This window comes from Poecilia formosa, unplaced genomic scaffold, assembly GCF_000485575.1.
Source record: "Poecilia formosa unplaced genomic scaffold, Poecilia_formosa-5.1.2 Scaffold57, whole genome shotgun sequence".
NCBI lineage: Eukaryota > Metazoa > Chordata > Actinopteri > Cyprinodontiformes > Poeciliidae > Poecilia > Poecilia formosa.
This window is the reverse complement of record NW_006799996.1, coordinates 63,362-91,330: the sequence shown is the minus strand read 5'-3', so window position 1 is coordinate 91,330 and position 27,969 is coordinate 63,362. Positions and strand designations below refer to the sequence as shown.

General features: G+C 38.2%; 2 protein-coding genes and 1 long non-coding RNA gene across 16 annotated transcripts in view; 2 read left to right on the top strand and 1 right to left on the bottom strand.

Moving 5' to 3' along the window:
* The window catches only part of LOC103139037 (rap1 GTPase-activating protein 1-like), a 62,896-nt gene extending 38,847 nt beyond the window's left edge, over window positions 1-24,049 (top strand). For 5 of the 14 annotated variants that reach the window (XM_007553482.2, XM_007553479.2, XM_007553489.2 and 2 more), the window contains 23 exons: window positions 2,991-3,026; window positions 4,083-4,130; window positions 4,366-4,404; window positions 5,403-5,594; window positions 8,432-8,535; window positions 8,921-8,999; window positions 9,085-9,138; window positions 10,061-10,144; window positions 11,523-11,623; window positions 11,773-11,902; window positions 13,146-13,301; window positions 13,388-13,459; window positions 13,548-13,634; window positions 13,732-13,872; window positions 14,885-15,007; window positions 16,903-16,980; window positions 17,722-17,831; window positions 19,141-19,260; window positions 19,403-19,538; window positions 20,143-20,254; window positions 21,580-21,656; window positions 21,760-21,807; window positions 21,932-24,049. In XM_007553482.2, coding sequence (XP_007553544.1) covers window positions 2,991-3,026; window positions 4,083-4,130; window positions 4,366-4,404; window positions 5,403-5,594; window positions 8,432-8,535; window positions 8,921-8,999; window positions 9,085-9,138; window positions 10,061-10,144; window positions 11,523-11,623; window positions 11,773-11,902; window positions 13,146-13,301; window positions 13,388-13,459; window positions 13,548-13,634; window positions 13,732-13,872; window positions 14,885-15,007; window positions 16,903-16,980; window positions 17,722-17,831; window positions 19,141-19,260; window positions 19,403-19,538; window positions 20,143-20,254; window positions 21,580-21,656; window positions 21,760-21,768 — 2,088 coding nt within the window. In that variant the 3' untranslated portion in view covers window positions 21,769-21,807; window positions 21,932-24,049. The remainder of the gene's footprint in view (window positions 1-2,990; window positions 3,027-4,082; window positions 4,131-4,365; window positions 4,405-5,402; window positions 5,595-8,431; window positions 8,536-8,920; window positions 9,000-9,084; window positions 9,139-10,060; window positions 10,145-11,522; window positions 11,624-11,772; window positions 11,903-13,145; window positions 13,302-13,387; window positions 13,460-13,547; window positions 13,635-13,731; window positions 13,873-14,884; window positions 15,008-16,902; window positions 16,981-17,721; window positions 17,832-19,140; window positions 19,261-19,402; window positions 19,539-20,142; window positions 20,255-21,579; window positions 21,657-21,759; window positions 21,808-21,931) is intronic. The other 9 variants (XM_007553483.2, XM_007553481.2, XM_007553480.2 and 6 more) reach the window with 9 other exon arrangements.
* On the bottom strand, window positions 2,058-16,862 carry LOC107836423 (uncharacterized). Its single transcript, XR_001662316.1, has 3 exons — window positions 16,341-16,862; window positions 7,361-7,367; window positions 2,058-2,069 (listed from the first exon to the last, which is right to left on the bottom strand). It is a non-coding gene; the product is annotated as an uncharacterized LOC107836423 (long non-coding RNA).
* Window positions 24,050-25,195: 1,146 nt separating the features above from the next.
* On the top strand, window positions 25,196-26,964 carry aurkaip1 (aurora kinase A interacting protein 1). Its single transcript, XM_007553477.1, has 4 exons — window positions 25,196-25,303; window positions 25,956-26,055; window positions 26,147-26,598; window positions 26,685-26,964. The coding sequence occupies exons 2-4, from the start codon at window positions 26,007-26,009 to the stop codon at window positions 26,799-26,801; spliced, it is 618 nt and encodes a 205-aa protein (XP_007553539.1). The 5' UTR covers window positions 25,196-25,303; window positions 25,956-26,006; the 3' UTR covers window positions 26,802-26,964.
* The last annotated feature ends 1,005 nt before the right edge of the window (window positions 26,965-27,969 follow it).

Sequence of the window (27,969 nt, the reverse complement as noted above, 5' to 3'; positions counted from 1 at the left end):
TTTATTTTTTTCAAAATTTCATACCAAAAATTGTGGCATGCTGATTTATGCTACCATTTTTACTCTGATGCCCCTAAATAAAATCCAGTGTGACCAACTGACTCTGGAGTCACTAAGTCAGTATAAACGTCCCGCTGTGTGTAATTTAATTTCAGTGAGCTGTAATCCATCTGTTCTGAGAAGGCTTAGAGATTTGTCAGAGAACATTAGTGACCAATCAGCAGCATGAGGACCAAGGAACAAACCAGACAGGTAAAGATAAACGTGTTGTAAAGGGTTGCTAGGTTACAGAATAATGTCATAAACCCCAGACGGGAACTGAGACAGTAACTTTGGAGGAGCTGCAGAGATCAACAGCTCAAGACAGATAATTTTTGAAAAGACAGCTTTCATCATGCAGTCTGGCCTTCCTGGAAAAGTATAAAGAAGTATAAAAATATATAATTTGCAAGCAGACACAGCAAATGTGTGGAGGAAAATTAACACAGCACATCAACCTGAATGCAGCATTCACCATGAAGCACATTAGTTAATTTAAAACAGGGACAATATGCAAAAAACATTAATAAAAGATGTAAAGTTAGTTTTTATCTGTAGCTCCTGACTATGAGTTAATAAAACAGTTTTAAGCAGTCATAAAAGTTCATTGAAAGCTCCCATATACCATATATACAATCACAGTACTGTCATAAAATTACAGGAGTGTAAACAGTATTATGCCAAACATCTGCTCTGGAAGATTTCTAATAGCACTTTCTTGACATTACAAGGAGAGTCGTTCAGGTCAGGGGAGAGTTTAAGACTTCCTGGGACTTTGTTCCATTCTCTAACGCCTTTGAATGAGAAAACTGTCTGCAAATGCAGAGCTTCATTTGGGTTTTCTGCAGTCATTACTGTTGGTGGAGCTCCTGGTTGTGAGCTCAGAGCAGAACTGGAAAAAGTTTTTCAATGCTGAAGCAGCGGTGTTACTCATAATTTTAAAATAAGACGCACTTTAGAAGAACGCATATTCATTAAACACAGAAAACCTACTAGAGGCTGTGGTGGAAGTTCACTTTTTGACCCTGACCAAGTATGTGGAAATATTACAGGGTATCTATACTAGATTCTCACCAGTTTAGTCATTTGTTGCCACATTTTCCTTTTCTGTGTTGTTAAATCTTGCTATCCTTTTGTTGGTTGTCAGTTACAACCGTTTATGACAGCAGAGACGTTGGACTCCACCTCCAGCTGTCACTCAGGATGCACACAGTGTTTAACGAGAGGCGGATGACTTGATTCTGATTTCATCCTGTATCTCTCCAAAGGGTTAAAGACTAGAGAAGACACCTCTAACTTCACACCGAGGATTGTTTATCTAGATTTCAGGCTTTGCACTGCAAGCCGGCTGATGACACGGCGCGTATCTGCCTGAGGATCTTGCCTCTGGGCTTTAGTCATCAGGGATGTAGCTTTAGTTCAGGATGCAGTTACCTGTCTGAGTTTGCAGAGAAGCTCAGTAGTCGTGACAAGTTGAAATCCGACATCCTAAAATAAGCGACAGTGAAGTGTTTCGAAGCTGCAGGATTTTAGTTTTCAGTGAGGCGAACAGAAACGATGGCGGAAAACCTTCGCAGTCGCCAGCATCATCCGATGGTGACAAAGACACACTGGAGGAAACCCAGCAGTGTAAGTGATTTTATTTTGAAAACACTGCAAATCCTCAACAGAAGTTAAACGGAACAGAATGAAAATTAAGTCCAAAGCCACTCACTTTATGCTAAATATTTTTTTAAAAAATTGTTTTTGTGTGAAAAGTGTTAAAGTTTTCTAACGTTTTAATGAAAAGCCAGGAATCGTGCAACAGCTCTGAGCTTTTCTGCTCCTAATCTCTGGTTACAGCCAGAATTGTTTACTTTCAGGGTTTGTGGCAGACTATTGTTTGCACATGGTGGAGGACTTTACTCAAACTCACACAAAGCTAAGACATGATTGCTCTGTACACAGAGTATTTGTGTCGGGCTTTGCAGGTTGTAGCGTTCAGCCATCTCTTAACTACACCGGGTCGGATTGGTGCTGCTCATTCTCAGCTGTTTCAGGAATGTTTTGCATGTAAAAACACAATGATACTACAAGGCAGGGAGAGTTGTTCAGATGGTTTGCATGGAGCATGTGTAGGGTGAGGCAATTACAGGTAGAAAAAAAAGAGCATTTTTTGCAAAAAAGTAAAATGTTTGGACAGATGTGAAAAACAATTATAGCTATTAATACTAATCGGGTGATTTCAGAAGGCAGTAAAACTACAATTTTGTTTTTGTACCACAATTTTTTTGTATACATCACTTTGTATTGGTCTGTCATACATAATCCTGAAAGAAACACTACTTGAGATTTAAAGGCAATTGGATGAACTGGATTTTATTCTAGGGTGTCAGAATAAAATCCTCAGAGGTTTATTTGCTAAAAACTTTTTTGGAAAACCAATATAATTTTTCTTCCTTCTTTTTTGCAGTTATGTGCTTTCTGTTGATTTTTCACATAAAATCCCAACATGTTGAATTTTGTTGTTGTTTGGATAGTAACAATACTTTTACAAGGTACTGCATTCACCTAATACTTAAACCTTAAAATAGTCTGTTGCAGAAAACTAAAAGGTATTAATACCGTCAGCCTATTTGCTAAAATACACAGATTTGACCAATTCCTTGTATTCAGACGTTTATTTGCTAAAAATGTTTTGAAAACAATTATTTTCTTCCTTCTTTTTTCTTTTTAGTCGTGCTTCCTGTTGATTTGTCACGTAAAATCCCAAAATTAAGAATTTTGTTGTAGTTTGTTGCAGAAAACTGAAAGGATTACCATCTGTATTTGCTAAAATACTGCAGAACTGATGTTAGGTCCTACATGATTACCAAATAAAAAGCCATGCTCTCAAGAATCAGTTAAGCTTCTTTTAAAGTAAACTTTGACGCCTGTCAGATGAACTCAGACTTGTCATCTCCTCTCCTCAGACCACAGATTTATTTGAAATGATTGAAAAGATGCAGGTAAGATGATGCACAGATCTGTGCATTTCCGTCTCGCCTCACTAAGCTGAAAACACTAACCAGCCGGTCTGTCTTTTTCTAATTCTGCTGCATCTCTTCTTGGCGATGACACTCCTTATCTTTTTCTGTTTTTATTTTGTTACTGAATTGAATCTTGAGTCTTGCTGGTTTCACACCAGCTGCTTTTCCTCAGCGTCTAAACCAACGTTCTGGTTGAGACATTGGCTGACAGAGATGTAAGCTTATTATCTCACTTCAAACATTGTCTCCTGGTTTTCTGAAGCTTTTGGAAGGATGTTTTAATAAGTCATGAACTCCCACACACAAGAGGCTAAACAGTTCTATGATGGAGCTTATCAAAAGGCGCAGCATTTCTGTGTGTTTGCAGTTTATGCTCCAGTGATGGCGTATTCACATTAGTCATCATTTTCAAAAATATCAAAAGCACTGCAGACAAGAAAGCTTCCAGAAGCTTTCACGTATTTCATGTCTTGCAGTTGCTTTTTGTGCAAGCAAGTATATGTCTTTTGACAGAAACAAAGCTGGATAATATACATGTACCTTAATAAAGTCTAGCCTTGTCATGACTGCAACTCCATTTCTCCATTTCTGCATCCCCTCTCCCTGTTCTCTATCACACACATACCTGAGTGAGAATGGCTGTGAAGTATTTCCACCCAACTTTGCATTTTTGTAAGCCTCCAGGGTCTAATTCCCACACTTCTGCAGTTTGTTTACTACTTTGCTTCCACTCCCCACCCTACTCTGTCCTCTAGTCTTTCAGTATCCCTTCCCCGTCTATGAAATGTATCTGTTTCAGTTTTTTTCCATCTGTCCCTCTTTGACGCTGTTTTGCTTTCTGCCTCACGTCTCCTGGGAGAAGTCTGCCGTTATATAACGAGTTTGATCCTTTTCTCCCAGTTTGTTGCGTTTTATTTTTAGACTATGATTATTACACTGCTCTGTGAACATTGTTTTTTTTGTGTGTGTGTTTGTACTGGGAGGTTTTTTTGTGTGTGATTTTCTTCTTTTATTGTCTCTACCTACCTGTGACAGGGCAGCAGGATGGATGAGCAGAGATGCGCCTTTCCTCCACCTCTGAAGGTACGACTTCGCTTTTACAGGCACTTTATTTTTAATAATATGTAACCCAGACTGAAATATCTGTGTAACATTGTAGTACTGCTGAATTGTTTAATGGCTGATTTGAACAAAACTTTGAATGGATTCTTTCATAAAGGGATTAATAAAAGAAAATAAGAAATATTACATAACAGCTATATCACTACTCTATCAGTGTATTTGTAGAATATATTTTTATTATTTAAATTTTTTTCAGACTGAAGAGGATTACATTCCATACCCAAGTGTTCATGAGGTGGGAAAAACTCATTTACAATCTATTTACAACAGGGGAAAAATTTGATCGCCTGCTGATTCTATGTGTTGTTTCTCTTACAAAGAAATAGTTTCTAATTTTTAGTACTTACTCCATGTTTATTAAAGAAAGACAGAGCAGTCGCAGAAAATCAAGAAAAAATATATTACATAATAGTCTAAAAGTTGAGAAAATGTGTATTTAATCCTTTAGTAGAACATTGCTTAGTATTTGGCGGAGAAGCAAATATGTTGCATCCATCATTAAGATATTTCTTGTAGGCAGTTATCCACTTTTTCACACAAAAGTGTGACTTTTGGTGCATTTCTCCTTATTGAAACTTTATACTTGCTTGTGGTCATTTTGCCTCACCCTTCTTCAATTTGTAACAATAAACAAACAACTTTGTGCAGATTTTCTAAGCCATATAGTATTAAGTTGTTTTTTTGTGATCGTAATTTGACGATGAGATAAATCCAATTTCTGCACTATTTTCATTAGAAACATCACCATCTTTTTAATTTGCATGGATTTCTAGATGGAAGTGTTTTGATTTGATTATAAATTTATTTTCTGGTTTCAGTTGTATTTTTTCTTACCAGGTGCTTCTTGCAGATTCTCCTCTGACAGCCTTTTGGTCTTGGCCAAGGGTACAGAGAGGTAGAAAAGAAAGATATTGATTTTGTGAACTGGTACCGTGACAAATAGTGATCACTGATCAGGAGTGATTAGCTCATTAATCTGGAGGTTAAATGGCCGTGTAGCAAATCTGAGGAAGCCAGAATTAAGGCTGGGTTTTAGATAATCAAATATTTTTCACTTAATATCATCTAGTGCATTTTTCACCTTCTTCATAGATTTTTTTTCTCTGCATTTAAAAGAAACAAGAGAAAAAAGCTGCAAGATCAACAGGGAATCAAATCTCTCTCTCTCTCTCTCTCTCTCTCTCTCTCTCTCAAGTTTTTGCAGTGCTGATTGTTCACCCATATTTTGAACAGGTGTTGGGAAGAAAAAGCCCCTTTCCTCTCATCCTGCTGCCACAGTTTGGTGGTTACTGGATTGAGGGAACCAACCATGAGCTGAGTGAAGCTGGGGACCCGGAGCAGCACCGACCGCCGCCACCCAGCAGCCGCACTAAACTGGAATGTAACACAACGGCCACACTGTACAGGAAACACTTCCTGGGCAAGGTGAGCTGCATAACATGCTAATTATATTTACAATTTCAATGCAGCCTCTTCTCTTTTGATCTGAACTTTATCAAAAATGATGAAAAACACTTAGATTGCTGTAGAAAAGCCAGACCTTGCATTTGCAAACCGCGTCATCAATGCACGGAAGTCATACAGTCACTGACCGACAACAGGTGTCATAAAAACACAAACAAAACCTTTCTGAGCTTAGTATTTATTTCTTTATATGAAGAGAAGATCCGCAGAGTCCGGTACTTCTTTTGGTCCATCCTCAGACTGACCGCTGTTTCTTTCTTTACTGGTTGCTGTTACATCACTGGCTTCTCCTGAGGAAGGAAACATTTGCTGCTCGACTTAAACTTAAAACATCCTGCATGCACTTTTGCTCTTGATCTTTTTCTTGCAAGCAGTAAGAGTATGAACATCATTTCGCTTCAGAAAAACAGACCAAAACAGACATTAAGCTTCTTTGTTTAATGTTTTATATGCAACTACTTCTTAGTGGTTTGATCTTGTTTCACTGTTGTTTTAGTGGGTTGTGTTTCTTGATGGCTAAATGGGACTTTGGTCCTACTTATGAAGATTTTTGCCATTTATAGAAATCATTGACTATATCAAATATAACAATAGTTTTATTTTAGATTATACAGAACACAGAAAAACAATCTTCTTATATAAACTACCTCTACAAACTTAAGGAAATGTTCTGTTTGGATTTTTTTGTGCATCCAATGCTTACATCTTGTTGGTTCTTGAATAAATACATTTGTACTATATTTACATTCAGAGTTGTCCAAACTTAAAGTTGGAACTTTATTGTTGAATATTGCAGTAATATTTGTTGAAACATCTTCTTCATTCTTCTTTTTTCTTTTTTTTATAATCTCACAACTTTCAGTGAAATAAATTCAGGCCAGTTTATGTAAAACGTATCTCTTTCCTGTGGAGCGTAAATGAAAAACATTTTAAATAAAAGCAGCGTCCAAGCAGTCTTTTCAAAATGTAAAACTGCAGTAATGATTGCGATTCAATATTTAGGGCACCTCAGTTTAAACTGAACAATGAAATAATAGAGATAGCATGGTTTTTAGTTTCCTCTGCTGTATTTTGGCGTCTCTAAAAGACTGAATACAAAGTATTAAGTGCAGATTGTATTTGTCACGGATTAGAGAAGCACAATCTCATGTCAGCCTCCTAATCTCAAGTTACTGCACACAGAAGGCTTCATCAACAATGCTCCAAATGTCACACAAATACAGGAACACATAAATGTAAAAGATGTCACATAACAAGTCCAGCCTTTGTGTGCGTAGCAAATGAACTGAACCATTTACAAATAGGAAGATGCTGAAAAAAGCGGCACTAAGGCCATAAAAGTTGAAGGGTGTTCCTGTTTACTTGTGAGATTCTGTGTTTTATGTTCGTGCGCTTCAGCGTGAGAATTCAGCTGTTTGAAACAGAGACTCGCAAACTGACCTCCACTTCTAGTTTTAGGAGGATGTTTTGTATTTATCAGAGTATTACTTACATAATCTTTAGGAAACATAAAGGAGTTGGTTTTACAGAGTGCCAGAAGAGCCACAGTTTAATAAATAAATCAGTCATTAAATGTTTTTAGATGTAATTGATACAAAATGTAAAAAAATGAATTAATACAAAGATTGCACATGATTTAAATGTGTCAATGATGAGATAAAAAAGACATATTTGAAATTCATTAATTAAAGGTTATAGTTTTAGAAATTATGAAGAGACCACTGCACTGAAAACCTCCTGGTTTTTCCACCAAATATTGATTTCTGAACTCTTCCTGAGTTAAAACATCAGTATTATTGTTCCTAAATGAATATGAACTTGTTTTATTTGCGTTATTTGAGGACTGAAAGCTCTGCATCTTTTTTGTTATTTTGACTTTTTTTAATTTTCTGCAAATAAATACTACATTAGTTCATAGCATAAAAGAACAGTGTTCATTTTACTCAAATGTGTACATATAAAGAGTAAAATTTTAAGTGATCTCTTACTTTTTTCCAGAGCTGTATATAAGACCATATACTTTAGTATTTAGTTATTTGTGCTGTGAAGTTAAACGGTCACTGCGGCTCATCAAATAAACTCTAACGTTTAACTGGTAAATCTGCACAGCCACTCAGTGTCAGATGAGTTTTATTATTAAGAGCAGAAGAAGTCGAGCCCTTTTCCTGAGATGTTTCAGGCTGGATGATAACATGAATTTATTATGCGTTGCATTGTGCAGTGAATTATTCTACAGGCTTAAAGGGAAACGATTATTAAGTAAAATAATTAAATATGTTTTCAGTGAATAAGCATCCATTTTTTGTTGTGAAATACTTGCTTTATTGTATAGTTTATAAATAATCTGTTGGTTTTCAGTTTTTAATTATTTAAGTACTTAATTGGGGAACATTTAAACCTCCAAAGTTAGTTGGTAATGATTAAATAAACCTGGTGTTTAATATTCTTAAAGTCTTTTTTTCTGTGTGTAAAGTCTTAGTTGAAAGTGTAAATAGGTTAAAATATAATGTCCTTACTCACTAATTTGCATTTGCAGGTACTTCCACTGATAATTTCATCATTTTTCCACCCAGACTGTAAATGTGCTCAGGTGTTAATCTGAGTTGGAGCGGGAGATAAAGCTTGTGCAATTAAACTCGGATGTATCTTAAGATGTTTTCCACATCTGTATTAGAGATGCTAACAAATTTCTCTGTGTTTTTCTGGTGGAAGTACTGCAGCAAAAGGACATATGCATTGATTATCTGGGTTTGTTTTTGATGAATACTAATGGCGCTGCGCTAACTCTGTGCCCTCAGGAGCACTTTAATTACTATTCACTGGACAGTTCCCTCGGACATCTGGTGTTCTCCATAAAATATGATGAGATTGGTGACCAGGAACATCTCCGCCTCATGCTCAGGTAACACTCAGTATGTATGTGTGTGTGCAGCCTGTGTGATTCTCGGCTTTACAAAGAACTATTGTACAGGCTAGAAGGGAAAGTTCACCACTTTCAGCATCTGAAGAGCTTCAGCAAATGCGGCGTAATAATTTTTCATCCCCAGTGTGGCGATAATGTGTGACTGGATGGACGCGTCGTCCTGCTGTTACCGCAGCAGCCATAAAGCTAAAGAGAGTGTCAACAGAGCTGTCGCTTCCAAACGCCGGAGTAACAGATGGACTATTTAGGCCAGCGAGTGGGTGTGATAGAAGGAGGGACAGAAGGCAAAGAGTGGGGAAGTTTGACGATTGGTTTTTGTTCTGTGGCATCTGATGGATGAATTATTGCTTTATAACTTCAACAGAACCAAGCTGAAAACCTACCAAGATGTGATCCCCATTTCCTGCCTAACAGAGTTTCCCAACGTGGTCCAAATGGCCAAGGTGAGCAGAGATGTGTTTCTGTGAACAATAACCGATCAGTCGGCTCATCCTGACTTTTTCTTTGTTTTGAACATTTAAACCCAAGCTCGTCTGTGAGGAAATCAACGTGGACCGCTTTTACCCTGTCCTCTACCCAAAAGTAAGTTGGCACCACCAGTTTTGCATTTGTCTCGCTCAATAATGGAAAATTTATATAGTTTGACGAGCAGTAGTGGGCATTGTGGCAGGAGAAGTATATATACTGATTTAACTATTCCACAAGCCTCAGTGTATTTTATTTGTATGCCACAAGATACACCAAGAAGAAGAAGAACCCATTAGCATTTCCTCTGATCAGACCAAACCAAGTTTGGACATTTTGGTTTTCATGCAAAGTTCCATCTGTAGCAAAAATAAAGCACTGCACATCAGCCTTGACACATTTTCAGAGTGAAACATGGTAGTGGGAGCATCATGCTGTGGAGATGCCAGTCTTAAGCAGGGGCAGAAATGCTGGTCAGGGTTGATAGGAGGAGGGATGGAGCTAAAAACCGGACAAAATAGGAAGAAAACCCATCAGAGGCTGAGATTTGACTTAAAAACTTCTCACAGACCCAATCTGATGAAAGTTGAGTCACTTTGATTATTATTTCCAGCAGATTCAGTTTCTAGACGTCCAACGCTGACAGAGTCATAATCTAAAGAGCCTCCAGCTGTAATTACAAATCCATAAATCTACTCCATAAATCTGAATAAAATGCATAAAACTCTTTCCAAATTTTTGTTTCTAAAATAATTAAGACATTCATATCACTTCATCACCAGTTTGTTCTTTCACCTCCGAATTTTTTAAAACCAAACTACTGAGACAAATTATTCAGAACTGGCTGACTAAAAAGTCAACATATCAACTAAAATAAGTCTCACACTGAATTTGTTGAATGAAATTTTGCAGTCCGTTTGCATCCCTGCACAGAAAAGAACCAAAAGGAAAGTGCTGATCAAGCTCAATTGGTTGCAATCGATCAGCCGTTATCAAGAAAATAACTGACAAAAAATATAATTTGTGTGTTTTTCTTCAGGCTTCTAGACTCATTGTCACGTTTGACGAACATGTGATCAGCAACAACTTCAAGTTCGGGGTCATCTACCAAAGGTTCGGACAGGTGAGTGACAGAGCAGGTGAGCTGCAGGAATGCCTGGAACCTGCTGTTCGTGTTCCTCCCGTGAACAATGAGCATGCATATTCAATGCTATTTCTTATTTTCCTGTAGGAAGCTGATTATGCTCAGTCCGTCTTGTAGTAATTATGTCTTTCTGTCAAAGCCAGTCATTGTTGCTGCCTTCAGCTCACCCTCTCATTTTCTGAGCCAATCAGTTCCTTTGTGTCAGGGAGCAGAGCTGGAAGGACGAAAGAGCAACTCAAAGTTATTCCAAGAAAAGCTGCAGGTTCTAATAGGCACGTGTTGATAAGACCTCAAAGTCGGCGCTTTTAATTTTAACAAAGACTCTCTGGTTCGGGAGACTTTCAGGAACTTAGAAGATTATAAACAAAGGCAGCTTCTTCCTTCTTTATTCTGCCTGTTTTAAGGTAATAACTCCTCTTCTCACTATCAGTTGATAATCACAGTTTAAGCTAAGAGGATTGTAACCACAAGCTCCCGCATCTCTGAAGGTTCTGTCTAATTTGGCTGCCATATTGAAGTTATCACAGCACAATATGCGCATCTTTATTTCTTGTGCTTGTGCCATAATGGCTGCTCTGCCAAACAAATGTTCTCTGCTGCTCCTTCTACTTGATATTATTAAACTAGACTTGGAAAGTACTATTGGAATTCATTCACTTTTCAAAAAATTATTTTTCACTTTAAAACCATAAACTCCAAGGTATTTTCTTGGAATTGCACACAATCGAAAAAAAGCTGTAGAATTTTTTTTTTTTTATGAGTAAAGCCTATAAATTTGTCTTTTGCATTTATATTTATCCACATTAGCTTTCATAAGCGTAAATAATGTGCAGCCAGATTACCTTTAGAACTTCCTAGCTATACAATAAATCCCTCAGAAGGTTCTTGTAGAGAACAAAAGTGAAATAAATTGCATTAAAATCAACAAGAAACACAGCAGAAAGGTCAGTAAGGTCAGGGATGGGTTAAAAAAATTACAAGATTTGAACATTCATTGGTTTACATGCAAAACCCCATGTGTGAGCCCTGTTCCCTCATTCTATGAAAGGTTTTTGTTAAGGATCTGCAGAAAAGATCAGAGCATATTTAAATGCTAGAATGGCCCAGTTAAAGTCCAGACCTAAATGCATTTTAACACCTGCGAATAGCCTGTCCGCTGCTGCAATCGCAGCTAAAATTTGTTCTGCAACGTGGGAGAGCTGAATGCAAATGGATGCCATGTTTTATAGATTTTTGTTCAACTTCACAATTATGCAGCGGAGGGTAGAGTACCCAAAACATTTTTATTCAAGTAAGAGTGGCACTACTACTATGTTTGCAAGAATTTTCATTTTTCTGTTTGCTTCCCTGGATTCAGACGTCAGAAGAGGAGCTGTTTGGCAACAGCGAAGAAAGTCCTGCCTTTGTAGAGTTCCTGGAGTTTCTGGGAGAAAAGATTGAGCTGCATAATTTTAAAGGGTAAGAGCCAAACAATAGTTGTCAAGGCTCTAAACGAACTCCACCAAACTCCTATTTGCATCCCATCATGCACACTGCAGGAGTAAATGGTCACGCTTTCTGCAGTGATGGTGGAATATCCTGTTAGACATGCTTCTGTTTACTTGCAGTTTCCGCGGAGGGTTAGATGTGACTCATGGGCAGACTGGCACCGAATCCGTCTACTGCAACTACCGCAACAAAGAGGTCATGTTCCATGTGTCCACAAAGCTGCCTTACACAGAGGGGGACACGCAGCAGGTAATGCAACACCGTGAGACGCTGACACACCTTTCGAGATTCATATCAAGCGGTCAGACAAGTTCCCCTCTGAGAATAACAGTACACCATTTCCCTGTTTACCCACGCTGAGTCAGAAACCTGCAGTGCATAAAATGCATACATGATCCATTACCGTTTGCACGTGAGCAGATTTTTCAGTTCTCATGTATCTTCCCCCCCCAACCCCCACACAAATACTGATTAATAAATGCTAGTTTACACACTCCAGCATGTCACATTTTGTACAGACACAGATGGGAATGTCTGTATTCACATGCTCAACCTCCCAGCCAGCAGTAGTGGGTGTTATATTTATATGCCATGTTGACCTAAAACAGCGAACTCCTCTGGCTGACTTCAAGAGAAACAGCGCCTCTCTGTGGTGGTTTGTAAATTTGCATGCTGGCAACTGAAATGTCTGCGTGGAGGGTATTCATCTGATAAAGGAAATGAAGAACTACATCCTTTACACCTACTGTGTTTTATTTATAGTTGCTTTTTTTGTTTTATACAATTGCAAATGTGCAAATTTTACAAGCTTAATGTCATAAATAATGAAGGGGTTCTTGATTATGTTCCCAGAACACTTGAGAACTAATTAGCAGTGGAGTTTGTTATTTGGCTTTGAAGTTAAACTTTAGGCATTACACATTTTTAGTATTTCTGTTAGTTTCCATCCACAAACAGTGGACTGCGTGCTCCATATGGCTTGCAGCAAACTGCAGGTTGGACTCTGCAGTAGTTTCTTTTTGTCCACTCTTTTGTAAAAGCCTGATTTGTAGAGGTCATGTCTGTTAGTTGAACTGCAAAGATTCTCCCACCTGAGCTGTAGTTGTTTGCTGCTCCTCCAGAGTTAACATGGGTCTTTCTACTTCTCTTTTATTTCTGTGTTTTTTGGTCTTTTGTTCGCTGATGTTCTCTTAATAACCCTCTGAGACTTTCGCAGAATAATTTAAGTTATACTGACATAAAACTACACTTACTTGTGCTTTTTATTAATTACTTCTGAAGTTAATTGCAACAAATTTAACTTGGGAGTGTCAGAGTAAAGGAGGTTGTATACCTCCTAGTTTTAAGACATCTATTGGTGGGAACCATTGGTTTCTGTCTACTACATAACTTTGTGGTTTTAAGATGAAAAAAAGTGATCACAAAGTTGAAACATTTGCAGATCTCATGTTAAATATAACCACAAGCTTGTCCTGGGGATTTTTTGCTGCAGTTGCAGAGAAAACGGCACATAGGCAACGACATCGTGGCCATCGTGTTCCAAGAGGAGAACACTCCCTTTGTGCCGGACATGATCGCCTCCAACTTCCTTCACGCTTACGTCGTGGTGCAGGTGGTCAACCCCTGCTCTGACAACGTTGTCTACAAGGTGAACTCGCCTCACTTTCCTTCTTTCTGCTTCTTCAAGATAGTTGATGCGAGTGATTATTCTTCGGCCTTGATATTTGTTCCCAGGTTTCAGTCACGGCTCGGGATGATGTTCCTTTCTTTGGCCCAGCTCTCCCAAACCCTGCCACGTTTAAAAAAGTAAGAGAAACACAAAGCTTAAGAATCAGTCTTGTCGTCATATTTTGATTTCAAAATGCTTTCCTCTCTCTGCTTTGCTTTTGTTTAGGGCCCTGAATTTCACGACTTTCTGTTTACAAAGCTAATCAATGCAGAATATGCGTGTTACAAAGCTGAAAAGTTTGCAAAGCTGGAGGTGAGTTCTTGAACGTTTTTCGTCAAACATGAAAAAAATCTGTACATTCAATTTGTTTTTTCATTTTCTGTTTTGCATTTGCGTGTTTCGGTTTCAGGAGCGAACACGATCAGCTCTGCTTGAAACCCTTTATGAGGAGCTCCATGTGAACAGCCAGGCCATCATGGGAGTTGGAGGAGAGGACGACAAGCTGGAAAATGGGAATGCAGGAGGAGGGGGATTCTTTGAATCCTTTAAGGTAAACGGAGAGTCAGATGCACAAACTGCACTGCCATAAGAAACCGTGTCAAAGCAAAGTCCTGTTTGAAAATGTGCAAATCTTTTATCCAGGTCCAACATACTTTAGCGTGACTTAGGATTACATTTTGCATGTTTTGAGTGTTTCCTCAGACATTTTAATGGCTAATGTAACAGGAATTTGCACCATTCTTGTTGTATTGATCTGCAACCTTTAAAGGTGCTGCTACAATTAGTTATTTGGAGACAGCCCCTTGTTTCCAGGCTTCTTTAAGCCTGAATAACCGGCCGCTGTCTGTAACTTTATCAAGCAGACAGAATTGAGCAAGATATCGATTTTCTCCATAATTCACTGCACAAAAGAAAATATTTGTATTTTCAAAAATGTCAGCCTATCCATACAGCTGATATTGCTTTTGCTGGTATTATAAGATGATAAAGATCAATGTTACAACACTGAAGCATTGACTTTTTGTGACCTTTGTTTTTTAATACCTGTCGTTGGATTTTTCTTAAGGCTTTTCTCTGGCAGCTCAGGCTCTTGACACTTGTACACAAGCTGGGCTGTAAGAGCTTTATCACTGCCTCCCAGTTGGTGTTAAATCTGAATGAAGTGGATTTCTGCAGCTCTTTGCTTCTCAGCTTTTCTTCCTTGTGCATCCCGGCAGTAACTTGACGCTGCGCTCTCTGCATGCCGCTCTGCTGACACACTTTTTCACGACACTGTCACCAATTCAGAGCGAACGGGCGGATTTCGGATTGCTCTCCTTTTCCGCTGTGTTACATCCAGCTGGATTTAACTACTTTTAGCAGCTTGGTGGTTTGACATCTGCTTACTCTTTCTTTCTCGTCCTGCCATTTACCTAAATATAATAACTCATCAGCAGAGCTGTCTGCTTCTTCCTTTTCTGTCAGTGGTAGTCAAAGACGTGATCCCAGTTCCTGTAGGGGACAAATTTCAGTGCCATCTGAATGTATCTCCTCCTCCTCCTCCTCCTCATCTCTTTCCGTAGCGGGTGATTCGCAGTAGGAGCCAGTCAATGGATGCCATGAGTCTAACTTTAAAGAAGCCATATGCAGTCTCCAATAACCTGAGCAGCCACAGTCCTGCAGAGAGCCCTAAATTCCCTGGGATAGTAAGTACAGTGCCTCTCTTCGCCTCAGCTAAGGCGAACCTCGCTACCTCTGCCTCTTCCAGCACCTCTACTAGTGTATCGCCTCTTCCTCACATGCTTGCCGCATTAACTTCTCACACCGACGCACCTTTCCCTCAGCCGAGGGAATCGATAACAGACTGCTTTGGTCTGGAAGCTGACTCTCATGTTGCAATTAGTTGTAAACTGTCTGCAAGATGGAGTGAGAGGAAGCTGACTGGTTGTCAGGCTCGTGGTGATGGTTTGGGGGTTAAAACTGTTCTTTTTAAATCCTAAAGCATCTGCATTCTTCACTGCAAAAACACAAAATCTTACCAAGTAGTTTTGGTCTAGTTTGTAGTACAAATGTCTTACTTGAAATCAGACAAAACTGTTTTACAAGCAACCTTTTCAAGTACTCGTGCGTCTTCACCGATATTAAGGAATTATTGACTTAAAACAAACATCTCACTGATAAGTTAGTTTTGTTTTATTTCAAGTGTCTAATATCTTCACTAGAAACCAAACCAAAATTGCTTGGTACGATTTTGTGTTTTTGCATTGTAATACAAGCATAATAAATCTCTAATGTGTTCCAGTATTTTGCTAACAATGTGTCTGCTATTATGTGCACAATACGTTAAGCATGGGTTCGATTGATAAGCACAGGAAATTGTTGAACGAAGAAAAGGATGAAAACCTTGTAACTTTGCCTTATTTCAGGATATTTGTAAGCTACATGAACTAATTCAAAACATCGTTGTTGCTTAAGCTCTTTAATCTAGCAATGGTATGTTTCTAATCTGAGCTGTTTACAAGGTTTTTATCCAATGTTAAAGTTGCATTCGGTTTACATCCACCCATCATGGGCATTACTGTCCTAATAATGTCATTTATGTTGTTAGATGTATTTGGAGACCTGGCTTCTATCTGTACGAGTTTCCTTTCCAAAACAAGTTAGGATGTGTTTTTGGGACCATTTTTGGTCACAACACCCTAGCGATTACAGCTCAAATTCATCATTTAAAATCCTCAAATTATTTTTATATTCATGCCCATGATAGCTGCATGCAAACCTCTGAACATACAGCTCTGGAAAAAATTAATAGGCCCCTTAAAATGATCAGTTTCTCTGATTTTACTCTTTATATGTATATATTTGAGTAAAATTAACACTGTTCTTTTAATCTATGAACTACTGACCACATGTCTCTGAAATTACAAGTAAATATTTAGTATTTATTAGCAGAAAATGAGAAATGGTAAAAATAACAAACAAGATGCAGTGCTTTCAGATGCCAAATAATGCAAATAAAGTTCATATTCATTTAGAAACAACAATACTGACGTTTTAACTCAGGAAGAGTTCAGAAATCAATATTTGGAGGAACAACCAGGAGGTTTGCAGTCGGGTTCACTGCAGTGGGCTCTTAGTTTTCTCCAGAGCTGAACAATGGGAGAAAAAGATAGATGCATTGAACAGGATTTACTGTTGCCACCGTCAGTAAAAATGATTGCTTTCTTTTTGAGAAGACGCTCTCTAACGGTGTCTAACACATTATGATGACACCTAAAGAATACTTTGTCGTCCACTCCTCTCTGCTTCTTTTTTTAATCTCTTCTTCATCATCTTCCTCACAGGCATATGTGGCTTACATAAGCGGTTCATCATGTCTCTCTCCCATTCAGCTGCCTGTGTTGCCCACGGAGTCAGACTGTCTCCATTTGTATTCTCTAGTTAACTTATGTTTGACTGACATGACTTACTGCATGAAATCTCATATATATTTGTATAAATCTCATGTTTTCTCTCCTCCTCATCTCTCTTTTTTTGTGTCATCACCATCCTCTCCTCCTCCTTCTCCTCTTTCTGTTTCCTCTCTTCCTGTCTGCCTCAGTCATTGCTTGTCCCAGGCAAAAGTCCCAGTAAATATGGACGCCGTGGCAGTGCCATAGGGATAGGAACAGTAGAAGAGGTTCATGTCTAATTACTAACTACCTTCTAACTTATTTCTGTTGCTTTTATTTGTCTGCATGGCTCCACTGCATCAAGGCCGAACATGATTCCCCACACATTCCAGCTCCTCTTAATTCCTTTTGGAAATCCAATCATTTGAATTGTTTTGTTTTAAAAATGACCCAGAAATTTAAGAAATTGACAGAAAAGCTCATTTTAAAACTGACACACTTGTTCTCGTTTTACTGTTTTCTGCTTTGCTGCAGTAGGTGCTGCCTTTCTACAGTGTTTCTCTACTTTGTTTATGTCCAATTAGTTAATTCAAATAATTCAGTAAGCCCCCCTTACAGAGGTTTCACAAAGAAAATTGCCTTGCTGCTCTCTGAAGCCGCATGAAATTTAAATCTTTTTTAAGTTCCTAATTTGAGGCCTTTAAAATGGAGACTGAATGAACAAAGCGGCTGCTGAGGAAGCATATTTACAGGCAGCCTTTAAACTCACCTTATATCTCCCGCTTCAGCGCGCTGTGCTCTGACAGGGGGGACTTTCACCTGCTCTTGGCATGAAACGCATATTTCTCCCTATTTTTCCTCGTCTTTGTAGCACCTGAAAAGCCACATATAACCCTGATAAATCAGAATGACATGTTTTTGGAATTTGCTTTCCTTTTAAATTAAATTTAGACTGTGTTGTGGATCGGAGTAGAACTTTAGAAAGTATTCCCACAGTTTGACACTTGCTTTTCTGCTCTCCCTGCCAGTCTCTGATCATCCCGGGAAAAAGCCCAACGAGGAAGAAGTCGGGTCCTTTCAGCTCCAGGCGAAGCAGCGCCATTGGGATCGAAAACATTCAAGAACTCCAGGAGAGAAGGTGGATGAAGCCTGTTGTTTATTATTACTGTGCTTTGAACTTTTTCTCAGTTTGTCACATTACAACGACAAACATCAACACATTTTATTGGGATTTTATGTTGTAAACTAACACAGAGTAGTGCATATTTGTGAAGAGGAAGGATAATGATATATATCGTCACCTTCCTAAAATAATGAACGATGTCATGTTTTGCCACAAAATAAAAAAAATAAAAAATCAGCACCTCTTATTATCAAAAGATAATTTAGGCAAAAAAAAACCTCACTAATAAGACATTATTTTAGGAATATATTGAAAATTATGACACGTATCTGTATTAGTTCCTTCTGCTCTGACGCCTTTAGATAATCTGCATTTAATATCCGTCTGTGCATTATTTCATCTCAGTAAGAGGCCAGCTGTTCTGTGAATGCCTCTGAGGTTTACTAGTGAATAAACAGCATCAAATATCTGAGTAAACTTGAAATAAGACAAAACTAACATACAAGTAACTCTTCAGCAAGCTATAAGAGCTTGTTTAAGTCAATATTTCTTAATATTGATTTTATAAAAGCACTTTTATGTGGAAAATGTCTTGTTATAAGTAAAACAATCTGCCAATGGAAGTACAACTTGTGTCAAATTCAAGGCCTGAGGGCCAAATTTGGCCTGCCGAAGCTTTTTATGTGGCCCTCTAGACTCCAGATTACATCAATAAGTTCATCCAGTCTTTCACAAATCTGCAAAATTCACACAAATCTCCACATTTCTTCTGCCTTACCTGATGTCAAATTATAGTCTGTAATTGATACAACGATTAATAAAAAGTCACATTTAATATTGCAAAACTTCCTTAAAAACATTTTTAAATTGGCACCACAAAATCTGTAATTTTGATTGCAATAAAACACTAAGACAAAATCCTGGAGGAGCGGCTATTTATTGGTAATTTAATTGGTGTTATCAATACATTCTGGCACAACCGGCCCTTTAAGAACATTCAGAGTTTTGATATGACCCAAAATGGACATGAGTTTGACAGCCATGAACCAGAGAGTCCATTGGCAGATTATCCCACAATTTGAACATCCTACACAGTAGTGATTATCCACCATCTAATGTTGGGAATAGTATTGGCACAATCTAGACCAATGTTTACCAAACTGACCAGCCTGCGTATGAATCACTGGAGCAGCCAGGTGACTCTGGAGGAGCTGCAGAGATCCACAATGAGTACCTGCATCACTCTTGGTTGCTCTGTTGGTCATTTCAAACATTAGGGCTTTTTTAAAGCTTTGTTGAAAACTATTGTTTGTATTTTCTGTAGCAGTAGAGACTCATCTCCAAACACTCAGAAGACTCCTGACAGTGGCCACGTTTCTCAAGACCCGAAATCCGACAACTCCGACCAGAGCTCTCCTGAGGTCCTCACAACCACCAAGAACAGGTGAGCATGACAGATTGCAGCAGCATAGCATGTTTTTTTTATCAGAACTTGTCATGCATGGCCTTGCATGAGCATGGCACCATGTTGTGTTGCTGTGTGCGATGCGTTTGGTGGGATCAGAGAGTGGTAACCCAGGGTGCAGCTCTTATCTCTGTGGCAGGACCCCTTCCATCCCTGAGGGCAACGACCTCTCCCGTTCCTCGTCCAACGCCAGCAGCTTTGCCAGTGTGGTAGAGGAGAACGAAGCCGAGGCAGCAGAGGACTACGACACAGGCATGGTGAGTGGGAAACTCTGCAGTGTGTAACTTTAATTAAAAAAATATGTTTTTAACTTGTTTGTTAAAACTGTCTCCACGTTGTGACAGTTTTAACAAACCTCTTCCTCCCTGTCCTACTGTTGTCCTTCTGAAGAAATGCACCGCTCCCAACTAAAAACAACCAATCAGAACCAGGAGGAGGGTCTTAGTGCTGTCAATCAATCTCATGTACTCCCAGTTAAAAGTGCTAATGGCAGAGATTCAACTCACCATTACAGGAAATCTGTTTATCCACCATCATCAGTGGCTATGCTAATTAGCCTGAGCATTCATGACAGGCTGTGCTAGCTGCAGTGTAGCAGTAAGGAAGGGGGAGCAGGTGGAGGGGGTGATTGACAGCATTAAGACCCTCCTCCTGGTTCTGATTGGTTGTTTTGTTTTGGTCGGGAGCGGTGCATTTCTTCAGAAGGACAACAGTCGCACAGGGAGGAAGAGGTTTTGTTAAAACTGTAACAACATGGAGACAGTTTCAACAATTATGTAAAAAACATACATTTTTTAAAATAAAAGTTTACAAATATGTAAAAAAATACTTTAAAAACTTTAAGTCTCTTGTCACACCCAGGAGAGTCTGTCATCAGCCGGGACGCCTCACAAGCGCGACTCCCTCACCTACAGCACCTGGTTGGAGGACAGCATCAGCTGCACCAGCAGCAACAGTCGTGGCAGCTCTCCAGGTTAGTGGATGAAATGCGAGGAAAACGTTTTGTAGTCTATTATAAATGACATAAGAGCGATCGGTTTTAGAGAGCATGCAACACTGTAATAAATAATAGTCAGTTCATTTTACTACTCAATGTTACCATTAGGTCAGCAAACGTCCCCATTTCTGACAATGACAGTGAACTCCAAAGATAAAGTTGCAGAGAGATTTTTCATGTGAAACAGAAAAAAGAAAAAGTCCCCTTTGTGGCAACATTATGAGATCTTTGCAGGTTGCAGATTCATCATTATAATGAGAGTTTCTGGAGCCTTCGGGAAAAACAACTAACCCCAATTTCTTTTTCTGAAACTGCAGAGAAAATATCCTGCTAAGAAAAATACTTTTTAAAATAAAAATATGGTGTACATGTTAGTTTTTGTGACAAGTAGTTCCCAAGGTTTACCTTGTAAAAAAATTATGCTTAACCCTCAAACCTTTTCACATTGCATCACATAACTATTGGGATGTAATGTGACGGACTAATACAAAGCAAAGCAAATGGTGTGTGTATTTTACTATAAATTATGCATGTTTTTAACCCTTTCATGCATAGTGGTCACTGCAGTGGACAGCTATCTGGTGGATTTTCATGTTATAAATGCACACAGACCACACAGACAAAGGGCATCATACAATACACTATCAACTACTGGCCATCCACTGCAAGTGCAAGAATATTTTTGTTAAATCCAATATGGCCGACAGACGAAAAAGCAACTCAGGACTATCCAGTTCCTTCTTCTACTGTAGACGACTCTTACATATGAAAAAAATATAAATTGTGACATCAAGTAATCCCCAAAAGACTAATACTATGGATGTATTTCCAAATAACACCTTTGTATTTGGAGAAAATTACAACTGACCACCTAGAAAAAAATCTAAACATTTTTTAACACTACATTTTTCCCACCTATTTTAAGCCGTAAAAAAAAAAAAAATCAAAAACAGTTTGGAAAAAAATTGACATAAAGGGTCATAATTCATGCATGAAAGGGTTAATTTAATTGATTATTTATTTGCATATCTACTTTTACTCTAATACCGCTTAGTGACTTACCAACCAATAGTCACTGACATCTGATGAAGCACTGTTCGATTCATCAGCCGTGGCCCAACAGGAAACCCAGTCAGAACGTACTGGCTGGATACATCATATACATCACTATACATTATTTTCCACTTTATATTGGCCTATCACATAAAATGTCAGTAAAATACGTTAAAGTTTGTTGTTGCATTGTGACAAAAAGCAGTCTCTAAGGTTGATTTTACTTCCTCTGCTGTCTCGTCCCTCAGGGCCAGGTAAATCTGATCGAGGGAAAGCCGCCGACATTCGGATCAAACTGGAACGGTCACATGACCATCAGTCATCAGTGAGTCACCTGCAGTTATTTTATATTTCAACTCCAAATTTCTGCACATTTTTTAAATATTTATTAGTCTTTTATATGATTATTTGTGCTTCTCTTTGTGCAGAACTGTTAGCCCTGCCCACCTGATTATATCCTGAATCTCCATCTTCAGGTTGGACTTATTTCATTCAACACCCTTACTTTGACCAAATGGAAAAGACATCCTGTAGGAAAATATAAGTGATCAAATGTTGCTGCTTGTGAGTTATAACCAGTTGCCTGTTTTCTCCCAAAAGCAGTCCCATATGTCTCACTCCTTCTGAGAACCATGCATTTGACATGACTGGTGAAGAGAAGGAGAACGATGATGAAGATGAGGGAGGACTGTCAGCTGGAGCCTTGCAGTTGGCTGCTCAGGGAGGACATGCATCCAGAAACCCAGAGGACACCAGGAAGGGTTACGCACAAAAAGGGGCCAGATTTTTACATCCTTTGTTTCCTTCCACTCATCTCTTTGCCTGTTCCCACATCCGTTGCCTGGTTGTACTTTTTTTTTTTTTTTTTCCTGGCCTTTGTTGTAGAAGTGCACATTTGATCTGCAAATGTAAATGTTTTATCTGTAAAAATGTCACTTTTTAGTTGTCTTGTTGAAGTCATGGCGTTCTGGCTGTAAAAAGTACAGACTGTGCTCTTAGCTGTCATTGTGAGGAAACCTGCAGCCTAAAGATAAAGACAGTTTAAAGGGCATGTATCCATATTTAAAATTTCACCTCTTAAAATTAGACGTTTTGTTTCACAGTGGCAAAAGATTCATTTGCATTCCGGAAGAGGAGCAACATGTAAAGATTTGAAAAAAGGAAAATGATAACCGAGAATGCAAGATGCAAAAGAGTGATGACATTACGTGTTCGACTCTGAACACAACGGACACAATAAGTTTTTCTAGACGATAAATTGTCTCAGATATTATTGCGATAAACAGTTATATTGTTGTTTTACAGATAATAAAGAAAATAATGAGATTAATGCAAGTTCGCTCTCTCAGAAGTCAATAAGCTTTGATTTTGATCAGAACACTTCACACTGGAACAAGATTTTAAATATCCAAAATAAAACGCAACTGAAAACAATAAGACGTATATAAAAACCACACACAACCAAAACTATAAATAAGCATATTATCGTCACAATGGCAATTATTCAGCTCATTTTTATCATTTAAATTACATTGAGAAATCTACTAAATAGACAATTGTTTTGGAAAATATTAGTTCTTGCCTCATTGTTTCCACCAATTTGTGTAAAGGAATATGTAGTGCAAATTGTATTTATTTATTTATGCTTTTCTGGTGTTGGAGTATGATGACATTTGCCCTTTAAGGTTTTTAGCTTAATAACGATCTCCAATATAAATTCTGAAGGATTTAGCACATAACGTGCATCAGAAAAGTTTACTTGTGTAAAATCCAAAGAGAAGAACATGATTGCTGCACTAAGACACTTTCTATCTACTTTCTCCAAATTAAGCACATTTAACAAACGATAAAAGTTTACTGGAAAGGAGAATCTCGACTGATACTCTTAAAGTTTTCTTGGCCTTTACGTTTATGTTACCTCAATATTTGCCACATTCTCTTCTACCAAAATACATCAGTTGTATTAGATTAAATAATAATCAAACTTGATTCGAGGAACTGAAGAATTGGTTGCATTGCCTGTAGTAATAAGTCACTGCCTGTATGGTCAGCCGATGTACCGATGTTAGTCATAGTCATGTTATTTTCTTACTCCTGTCTTTCTCTAACCATGTTTTTATTTTGTCCTCGGTTCCTGGTGAAGTGTGCGTTACACGGTTTCTCTCTGGTGATAACACTCAGCGTCTTGTTATTCAGCTTGTATATGTTGCTTTGGTGTAATTGTAGTCTTTACCTGTGACGCCTGGCTTGTTTCAGGACTCTAACCTTGTTCAGTGCAGTAAGTTTGCAATGCAAATATGATCAAACCATGTATATTTATTTGCTTTAAAAGTGACTAAATCCAAACTAAGCTACTGGTTTTGTGTACATATATATAAATTTAACAGGAGTACATATATTTATAGCCGGTGGATTTTAAATTGGGAGGAGCAACACCATACGTTTACTGCCAAGTTGAATATTTACTGTTGTTTTATGTCATGTATTCTTGATTTCAGATTTTATTTTGACAGTTTTGTAGATTTTTAAAGGTTTTCAGACTGTAAAAGGGAAAATGTCTCTGTACATCCCATTGACCATTTCAGTTGCCTTATATCACACAATGACACTATAAGTAAAGCCAGTGTAGGCAATAGTTAAGTCATCAGGATTTCCAATGAAATGAATGTTTTGTTTTTGCTTGTTTTTACTGTAAATAAATACCCCAAGAAGTTTAAAGTTTGCTGGACATTGCTTTTACAAACACAAACACATATACACACAGTCTTCACGAACCCAAAGAGAAACTTCTTTAATTAAATGATTCGATGGGAATTTTATTCCCCCAGAATAAAATTAGAGGATTCTGACAGTCCAGGTTTCACATGTGGAACCAAATAGGGGAAGCAGACGACTTCAGACATGAGTCAAATAGCCACAAAGAAACTTAATGTAATCATGATTAAAAATAAATCTGCTGATGGAACAAATGACTCAGTGGAAACATGTTTCCATGGAGGTTCACAATAATGCAAATTCACAAATAAATACAAAATATGGACGTATCTGCTATTAATGTCACATCATACACTTGCCAGCTAAAGAGGGAAAATACTTCTGATCATAAATCCTTTTCCTTAAACGTTTTTCTAGGTTTATAGTAATTTAATGTATTTTGGTACTGTCCTATATTGTGCTATTTTCATTTAATATTTAAGATGTTTTGATTAAAGTGGAATGACATTTTTATGTATTTTTTTTCACATGCATTGCCGTAGCTTAAAATCTGTACTGTTTAGACAGTACAAAACATATAAACATGTAATTGTGTAGGATAAATATCTGTTTTTTGTCCTCAACACTCCATTCATTTTGGAGGAAGAACTTTTTAAAACTACAATTTAACTCATTCTCTTGTTAAGTGTGGTGATGGATTTGTGTTTCTTCCCGAGACACTGTTGACCTCCATTAGATCCAAATCAAGAGGTGGTTCACTTCTAGACACACTTCCACAGCCATCTTACATTCCAGATTCAAATACCATAGATATGGAATACAAAACTATTTTAAAAAAGAAACGAAACGAAAAAATGTCTGTAGTTCATATTCTGGTCACTTATAAGTGACAAGATAGTCGATTAGATTATTAAGGCTTGGCAGTGGACTGCGTTATACTAAAATTATTCATATTCTTTTGTAAATGTTATGTTTTTCTGTTTCCCCTAAAACCACAAATACTATAATTGCAACTCATTTTCGAAGGTTTATCACTAATCAGTCATTTTCCAGACTCAGAGTCTGAAGCTTTCGACAATTTTCATTTTGCTGTGCCCTCCATTCATTCATGTCCAAATTCAGGGGCTGCGCCAATCGGTTCACGCGGAACCATTGTTCGGCAGTGGAAACAGGAAACGTCGTAAACACATGTCGCACCTACCGGAAGTTGAATTCCTAAGTCACATTGACAAGGAAACCCGGTCACGAAAATATTTGGTAATGTAACATTTTTTTTTTCATTTCATATATTGTCAGTAATTGTGTTGTCATTCTGTTTAAAATGGGAATATATTACTCTTACTGAGCAATATTCCGTAACGTAACGATTTTTAAATCCGTATCCACAGTTAGCTGCATAGCTAGTAGCAAAGCACCCTTTCAAATACGAAAAAAGTCGTTATTGCTATGGTTTCTTGACTTGGAAGGAGGTGAATGCACTCTGGTTCTACTTTCACTTTATTTTATTCTGTTATTTGATCATTTTTACGTTACATATTCTGAATTTTATCTAGCTCATTTTTTTGTCACTGTGAAATATGTTATCCGCAATCTGGATTATTTTACGCAACATTCCCTGATCTACGAAACCAGCTGCAAATAACTCTTGCATTGTTTTAAGACAGAATAGTTTGCTTAAATTTGAGAGCTGGAAACAAAATATTCTTGCCTTTGTTTGGGTAAACCTCTCTTTATAAACTAGTCAATCAGATTAACTTTTGGTTGCTTTCTGAATCAACTTTGATGCAGCAGGGACACAACTAAGACTGATAATTTCATTATTGTTTCTAATTACCTCCGTTTAACTGTCTTTATCTTTTAATTTAGCAATCCAGTTGCGACTAATTCAGCTGTATTTTCTTGTTTGCAGGACCTCTGATGAAACACCCCATTACTGATGAATTTATTTAGTTGATCGTTGATGATGTTTGCCTTAAGAGTTGTCCCTCGATTATTAAGTAGAACAACCTGTAAGTATCGACAGAAAAGCAATAAAGGTTTTACTGTTATTCTACATTTTTTCCAACCAGCTTAAAAAACTCTTTCTCTTTTAATTCCCAGATGGAGTTCAAGTTCATGGAGGGATTCTGAACACATGCCTTCCGTCTTCCTGCTCATCGCTACAGCAGAAACTAAGAAATTACTCGACAGCAGCAGACAACACGCATCCTCCACGATGGGTCCACCTTGAGCCGGAGCTGGAAGAGGCTCTGGTGCCGCGGAAGCTTTCGGTGAGTCCGCTGGAAAGCTGGCTAACTCTCCGCTACTCCCTGCCGCCGCTGCTGGAGTCAGCGCCGCCGCAGGAAGACGTAGAGCTGCTGCAAGAGAAGCTGCTGCCACCGATCTCTGTGCCCGTTTTGGAGGACGGGGAGGGCTCCGCAACACCCATGAGATGTAAGAATGTTTTAGAAATCCGGCGGCGGAAGATTAACCGACATAAGTACAAGAAGCTGCAAAAACGGACTAAATTCTTGAAGAGGAAAGTTTTGGAGGGCAGGGGGAGAAGAAAGCAGGTGAGGAGCAAATGGTAACCCTGCTATTCTCTTATTCTATGTGTGTGCTCTTGTCAGATAAGCTTGGTTATTTATGTTGTGTGCAGAAAAGATTTGAGGAGGATCTGGAAAGGATATGGAGGAGAGCTGGACTGAAGAAAGCTCCGGACGGCTGGGCCACACCGAAGATCTTTATTAAACAACAAGGAAACAAAAGAAACTGAGAAACACTGAAAACAAACGTTTAGTCTGTGTTGCATCATTCCCACCGGCTGACCCTGAACACCTCTCTTCATCGGCAGGTCAAAAGGTCACGATCCCTATGGGTACGGTTAAGTTCTGCAAATATGTCATCTAAATAAAGATCTCACTCTCATTTCACTCAAAATGTTTTTCTTTTGTTCTTTTCTCTACATCCAGTACTTTCAATAATTATTTAGAATCCTTTGACTTATTCACATTTTGTCACATTACAGCCAGAAATGACAAACGGATAATGGTGGCATGGGGGAAAAATGTTAAATATTTTATTGATCCCAAAGGGAGATGAAATGTTGTTGTAACTCATATTAACTCAATTTTCTTCAAAGTTATTGTAGACGGTGATGGCTGTGGGTACAACGAATCTGCTGTAGCAGTCTTTATTACAGTGAATTTGAAAAAGCCTCTGACTAAAGACCCTGTTTTTCTTAGACTCATGAAGAGTATGATCAGGGTTGTTTTTCATTCTATTGATTTCATGCAAAATCCTGTTTTTGCACCATCATCTCTCTAATTGCTCCACAGTAATCCCCACAGCAGAACCTGGTGTGATTGATAGTTTTTAAAAATAATTCTACAAATAAAAAGTCTGAAATGTCTGGCATGCATTAACGTTCATCTGAAACGAGTCAATCCCGTGTTTCTACCAGCTTTACCAACTCTTCTTTGAAAAAAAAAAGGTCAGATTCAGTCAGACTGGGGAGAATCCATGAAACTGATTTAATAAAGAGGTCGATTCTTAACTTGAATTAGATCTGTACTTTGACTGGGCCAATCTGACTCATTAATATGCTGCGGTATAACCCAGCCTCAAACAGGTTTTCTTCCAGGACTTTTTGATCAGATCAACTCTGAACATCCTCTCTGTCCCTGCTGAAGATGATGATGATACTTCATGTTTAACCTTTACGGCAGTGGTAGGTTTCTGCCACATTCCCATAATGCATTGCATGTTGTTGGCCAGAAGATTTAGTTTAGCTCTCAGCCAACCAGAACATCTTTTATCTTCCCACGGTTGCTACAAAAGGGACTGCCTTCTTTCAGCACTGGATTTCCATTTTCCACTCAACCATAAAGATCAGGTAAGTCACCAATTGGTCTAACTAATTGGTTTCCACGATGCTGTTAATT